Source organism: Electrophorus electricus, chromosome 2, assembly GCF_041902795.1.
Source record: "Electrophorus electricus isolate QZ-2024a chromosome 2, ASM4190279v1, whole genome shotgun sequence".
Lineage (NCBI taxonomy): Eukaryota > Metazoa > Chordata > Actinopteri > Gymnotiformes > Gymnotidae > Electrophorus > Electrophorus electricus.
In genome coordinates this window covers 40,994,927-41,001,734 of record NC_137498.1, presented here as the reverse complement: position 1 = coordinate 41,001,734, position 6,808 = coordinate 40,994,927, and the positions used below count along the sequence as shown (strand labels likewise).

General features: G+C 38.0%; 1 protein-coding gene across 3 annotated transcripts in view; it reads left to right on the top strand.

The window, feature by feature from the left end:
- Positions 1-6,808, top strand: part of npr1a (natriuretic peptide receptor 1a) — a 55,453-nt gene that overhangs the window by 467 nt on the left and 48,178 nt on the right. For 2 of the 3 annotated variants that reach the window (XM_027019747.3, XM_081703821.1), the window contains exon 2: positions 1,233-1,999. In XM_027019747.3, coding sequence (XP_026875548.1) covers positions 1,246-1,999 — 754 coding nt within the window. In that variant the 5' untranslated portion in view covers positions 1,233-1,245. Of the gene's footprint in view, positions 195-1,232; positions 2,000-6,808 lie in introns of all 3 variants that reach the window. The other variant, XM_081703827.1, reaches the window with a different exon arrangement.

Below are 6,808 nucleotides of genomic sequence, written 5' to 3'. Positions count from 1 at the left end.
GGTATTTAATTTCTTGAGTTACCTTAACATACACCTGCGACGCGCATCGGCTGCTATCAGATCAACGATTCGGCATTTTTCCGTTTGAGACGAGAAGAACGACATTATTATTGGTAGCAGACCGACATTCTCCATGGATTCCTATAGGGGTCAAAAACAACGAAACATGGCGACAAGTGACTATTGAATCCGAGGTAAATAATTTAATCGGAAACTCGCCTAAAATAATTGACATGTAGCCTACTGAAGTTTTTTAAAGGACCCGGGGTTTCAATTACGACTAGTCTGTTGCGTCTGAGATAAGATACGAGGAAACGAGTCCCCCTTATGAAATTGTAAAAAATGTTTTCTCCAATTACAAAAAGAAATTTCACAAGAAATAGATGGGTGCACACTTTCTGTAGGCCAACCAATTTTTCAAAAGACATAAGATCGCAACCATGTTTATTTGCTTGTTAGTTCATTTATTTATTTTTTCTATTTAATTCAGGTCTACAAAAAATCTATTATGAGAAGAGAATTAGTGGGGCAAACCCCAACACTCCCACTGTGTGAACAAAATGTTCCCAAATGAAGATGGCACCATAAATTTAGGTGTGTTACCTAGTAACGTGTTTAGGAATATGTCAACAATTTGGTTGAGTAGATCATATAAATTTATTACAGTTAAATGAGCCATTTGTCACTGTCTTAACATACACTTAAAAGTTACTCTTCCTAACTACAGATCTCATAAAGCTGCATAAATCATAAATTGTGTACAAATTAATAGCATCTAAATCATAAAGGACTGGTATTATTAGCTATGTTTTTAGCATACAAATGTTTTTTAGCATACAAAATACAAAATACATTTATACCCATAATTTTGATTACAAATGCAATCAAATTGATACACAACATGATTAAACAAAATGTGTTCATGATAATAAAAAACATAGTGACCAATTTACCTCAGAATAGCTTTGAATAACAAATTAAATTTTACTTATTTAATATTGAGCCAACACATGCTTAATCATTATGAAAGTTACACTGTTTTTCAGTTGTGTAGTAATTTTATTGTACCTCATTTATTTTAACTCATTATTACAAGTCATTATTTTAAGTCTTTTTGCCTTAGGAGAACAGTCATTTTTATGTCCTGTCCCATAATGTGACATTCAAAAACATAATAAGATAAGCCATTGTGATTTCAGCATGTTATTCTTAAGTACTTCTCTCGTGCTCAGGACCTTACATGTAATGCTGGAGACCAGGTATGGTGTGATGGCTCCACTGTGGATCTCCTTCGTACTCCTGCTCACTGGAGCATCTTTGGGAGTTATGGAGATGGGACCACTCTTTCAGCGACGGCCGGATCATGGCACCTCACCTTCTCCCAGGAACATCACTCTGGCTGTCATCTTACCTCTTCACAACACTGAGTACCCATGGGCGTGGCCCCGGGTGGGGCCCGCCCTCCACCGGGCTCTGGAGAAAGTGAACTCTGACCCAACCCTCCTGCCAGGCCACCATATGCAGCTGGTCTTTAGCAGCAGTGAGAACAAAGAAGGTCTGTGTTCGGACTCAGTGGCGCCCCTGGTGGCCGTGGATTTGAAGTTCGCCCATGACCCGTGGGCCTTCATCGGGCCGGGGTGTGACTACGCGTCCTCGCCCGTGGCCCGCTTCACCACGCACTGGGAGGTTCCCATGGTGACAGCCGGCGCCCGCGCACTGGGCTTCAACATGTACTCGTCCATCACCAACACGGGTCCCACACACAAGAAGCTGGGCGAATTCGTGGCACGCATGCACCACAGCTTTGGCTGGCACAGGTATGCCATGCTGATGTTCCACGACAAGAAGAACGATGACCGGCCGTGCTACTTCGCAGTGGAGGGCCCGTACACAGAGATGCGGGCATACAACATCACAGCGGTGGATATGGTGTTCAACGAGGATGCAGAGCCAGTGCCGTATGCAGATCTGGTCCACGATATCAGGCAGCAAGCCCGTGGTGAGTGTGCAGTGGATTCTCTCTGCTTGTCTTAGCTACAAAGGGCTGCACCTTTTAGAAGTTTATATATGTGTTTATAAATGCAGTGTTTATAAGTATGTGTTTATATATGCAGTACTTATAAGTATGTGTTTATAAATGCAGTGTTTATAAGTATGTGTTTATATATGCAGTACTTATAAGTATGTGTTTATAAATGCAGTGTTTATAAGTATGTGTTTATATATGCAGTACTTATAAGTATGTTTATATATGCAGTGTTTATAAATATGTGTTTATATATGCAGTGTTTATAAGTATGTGTTTATAAATGCAGTGCTTATAAGTATGTGTTTATAAATGCAGTGCTTATAAGTATACGTTTATAAATGCAGTGTTTATAAGTATGTGTTTATAAATGCAGTGCTTATAAGTATGTGTTTATATATGCAGTGTTTATAAATATGTGTTTATATATGCAGTGCTTATAAGTATGTTTATAAATGCAGTGTTTATAAGTATGTGTTTATAAATGCAGTGCTTATAAGTATGTGTTTATAAATGCAGTGTTTATAAATATGTGTTTATATATGCAGTGCTTATAAGTATATGTTTATAAATGCAGTGTTTATAAATATGTGTTTATAAATGCAGTGTGTATTTATATCTGCAGTGCTTATAAGTATGTGTTTATATCTGCAGTGCTTAAAAATCTGCAGTGTTTATAAATTTGCTCCTCTGTCTTAGGAGTAAATCATCTTGAAGTAGCAAAAGTAATGATAACAATAAATACAGTAATAGCAATAGTAACAGCATAGAATCACATTTCATACTTGTAATTTCTGCTCTGGGCTATTGTATTCAAACAGGCCATGACATATGATAAATGTAAAAAAAATAAATAAGTGATCATTTAAAATAAATAAATTAAAAAATGGATATAATTTTAAAAATTACACATTTCAATAGGACATATGTGTTAATAATGATCCAAAAATGAAATATTGATTAAGCATTGAATTTCTGATAAAAGCTCTAAGGGTTGTTTTACTTGGGTGAAAAAATTGAAAGTCTACTATTCATGTTATCAGTGTGGTGTATTTAAGGTGAAGCAGCATCAAACATGCTAATATACCTGTATATGAAGTTAGTATAAACTGTAGCTTATACCCCCTAAATAACTGCGTAAAGCAGTTCTGTTCCTTTCTTGTTACAACATGAGCACTTTGGACTATTCTTTTAATCCAGTATCTGGTCTCCATTGTCAATTTATAAACCACAAACATAAATGCTTTCTTTAAGACTCGCCCTTGTTTCAACAAGTTGCAATATCTGTAGTCTTTCTAGAAAATTTAGTCAAAGGACACTTTACTAGTGTAATCAAATAAAACTAGTCTTCTGCATACATTTATAATCATTTCTGGTGTAAGGCAATGTCTCCATGGCTCCTAAAAACTTCAGAGACACAAGGTTCTGTTTGATATTCTTTGTTTTTGCTTCTGAGTCAATTATGTTTTTCTTCATTTGGTTTTAAGGAACTGGTACTAACCTGATTCCTAATGCTTCATGTCCAGTGTAAGGGATATCATCATCCAATGCTACATATGTTGCTCTGAGTCCTCTAAACAACTACGCATATGGGATAAAAGGGGGCCGAGTCCCTAATGATTCTTGTAGTACACTATTAAGAATATTTAATAGGTCCCTCAGAATAGTGAAATATTGACGTCAGACATGAAGGCTGAGACTCAAGTATGAAATGACAAATAAAAAGAAAATCCAACTACAAAAAGGGCGTACGGAGAATTCTGAGCCAAAGGGATACTGTTCGGAAAGATGGAAGAAAATAATATAAAGAAATAAAGACAGTGGGAGTGCATTTAAATGAGGCTCTCTTCCACACCATGTTTAGAAGGGACAGTGAAAGAGGAATAAACATAGATGGTTGAGAGTGCTGATACCTTTGAGTCTCTGGGAACACTCGCAGTGCTGCTCTTCCATGTTCCAAATATACAACTGGACAAAAGTCCACATTATCAGCACCAGAGTACAAGAACAGCAGATTGGAATTACATACCCTCCATATCTCTCTCTCTCTCTCCATCTCCCTCTCTCTCTCTCCTTTCTCTCTCTCTCTCTCCATCTCCCTCTCTCTCTCTCCTCTCTCTCTCTCCATCTCTCTCTCTCTCCTTTCTCTCTCTCTCTCCATCTCCCTCTCTCTCTCTCCTCTCTCTCTCTCTCTCGCCATCTCTCTCTCTCTCTATCCATCTCTCTCTCTCTCCCTCCATCTCTCTCTCTCTCCATCTCTCTCTCTCTCTCTCCATATCTCTCCATCTCTCTCTCTCCATCTCTCTCTCTCTCTCTCCATATCTCTCCATTCTCTCTCCATCTCTCTCTCTCTCTATCCATCTCTCTCTCTCTCCATCTCTCTCTCTTTCCATCTCTCTCTCTCTCTCTCCATATCTCTCCATTCTCTCTCCATCTCTCTCTCTCCATCTCTCTCTCTCCATCTCTCTCTCCATCTCTCTCTCTCCATCTCTCTCTCTCTCATCTCTCTCTCTGTCTTTCTCTCTCTCCATCTCTCTCCATCTCTCTCTCTCATCTCTCTCTCTCCATCTCTCTCTCTCCATCTCTCTCTCTCTCTCTCTCTCATCTCTCTCTCTCCATCTCTCTCTCTCCATCTCTCTCTCTCTCTCTCTCTCTCCATCTCTCTCTCTCTTTGTCCTTCTTTATCTCTGTCACACTGTTTTTCTCTTACTGTGTCTCAGTTCTGTATGAGTAACTCTGGGCTGTCTCATCAGATCTCCACAGCAGTGTGTGTGTGTGTGTGTGTGTGTGTGTGTGTGTGTGTGTGTGTGTGTGTGTGTTACTGGCTCTCAAGGTGCAGAAAGATGGTGCTGGTTAGGTTAAAACCAAAGACACTGCCAAGACCTTCGAGGGGTGAGGTGTTTTAGAAATGCCAAACAGTGCACGCCATCTTCTTACTCAACACACACACACACACACACTCTCTCCTAATGACACACACCCATGTCCACATGCCTTTGGCACCTCTTAGAGAACATGCAAGAGAGAGAAAATGAGTGATAGGGAGCTAAGGAGGAAAGTGTTGTTACATACCACCTAGTCTATTGGAACCGTTTCACTGCTGCCAGTACACTGCCAAGCACCTCTGTTGTAATCACAGGAAATGTTGTCATCCAGTTTTACATTTTACACACATAACTATTTGTAATCTAAAAAGGTAATCTAAAAAGGTAACATGTAAAATGTGCTTATTGTTTATTTAAAACCTAGTACAAACACAATGTAATAATGTAACAATGACATGGTAGGATGAAAATCGGGTATAAGGGGTGTGTCATAATCAGCTGATTAAATTCAAATGCTTTAAAGCTGTTATTTGCTAATTATATGTCACAGCTGTAAAAGGTTTTTATTCTTACATACACATTCTTATAGTCTGTTAATCCCTTTTGATAACTAAGTGTTAGATATATTATTTCATTTGTCCACTTTAAGTCTCAGCATATAAGAATACAAAACTACAAGGTTTTGTATGTATGTATAAGAGGATTTGTGACTTAATTCCCCAGGGATACCAATTTAGCATAAACCATGCCTTTGTAAATTTAAGCCACCAGTTTTGCTCTCTAAAACATCATGCTGTTTGGCATCTGAAGCTTCTTAAATTCAAAGCCAGAGTAAAAAGTTCGAAAGAACAGAATGGCACAACAGCCAAGACCCGGCCATAGAACTATCATTTGTGAGTCATTTCTGCTCACCAAATGAGTCACAGCATGCTAAACACTGGGTTCAAGTATATTTTCACCTTTATGTCTTATGGCAAACAGATTTGTGTTAAAGTTGTGTAACCGCAATGTTTTAATACAAATGAACTTTGAGCCATTTTACTTGTAGCATTATTTGCTGGGATTTCTCTGTTACTGTTTTATTTACTTATTATTTTATTTATTTAAGGCTACTGTTCCTTGTTTTTTTCGCTTCAGTTTCATTAACAATCGCCATTCCCATGTTCTAATCCATAGCGGTAAATCTGTAACTGTTTGCTGATTGACGATAATTCTTGTTCAGTACATCTCACACTCAGCAGGGGCTGATGGGATGCATTTTGACTTAATAAGGGAACAGCCTGTTGATGTTTGTGATTGGTGGATATTTCCTGAAAAACATAATTTTGTCCTGACTTTTGTTCTTCTTGGCGATGGTTCATGGCTCTGGGGACTGGTATGGGTATGGGGCCTCTACATCTTACTGACCATGCCTGGACATCAGGGACCAGGGAATTGATTCGTGAGTTAATCAGACCCAGATGGGGGACAGGATCCCCACGCTCTTAAACAGCATGGCCCACTCCACCCATACTTCCATGACCTTTGACCCGATTGACTCTGACTAGCTCAAGGGACCATGGTGTTCAGATTAGATAAAGACATATTTACACATATGATGTACACAAACTTCATCTAGAAATTGTAAGTTATTTGTATTTTATTTAATTTTGTTTAATATGATTTCTATCTTATCAGTAATTTAATATTATTATCATGTTTTAAAAATAAATCTAATTCTTCTGCTTCTTCTTCTTAAAAAAAAAAGGTTCTTAAATAACAACATTCCTCCTAAATTTACATTTACATTTTTAGAATTTCATAGATGCTTTTAAATTATAGTAGCAAATTATTATTATGTGTGATCCTTTTCCAAAACCGAGTGTATCATTTTCAACCATATACTTAAACTGCCTGGTGGTCACCTTGTATACTCCATACTCCTGAACTCAGGGAAATTTATTTTATTATCTTCAAG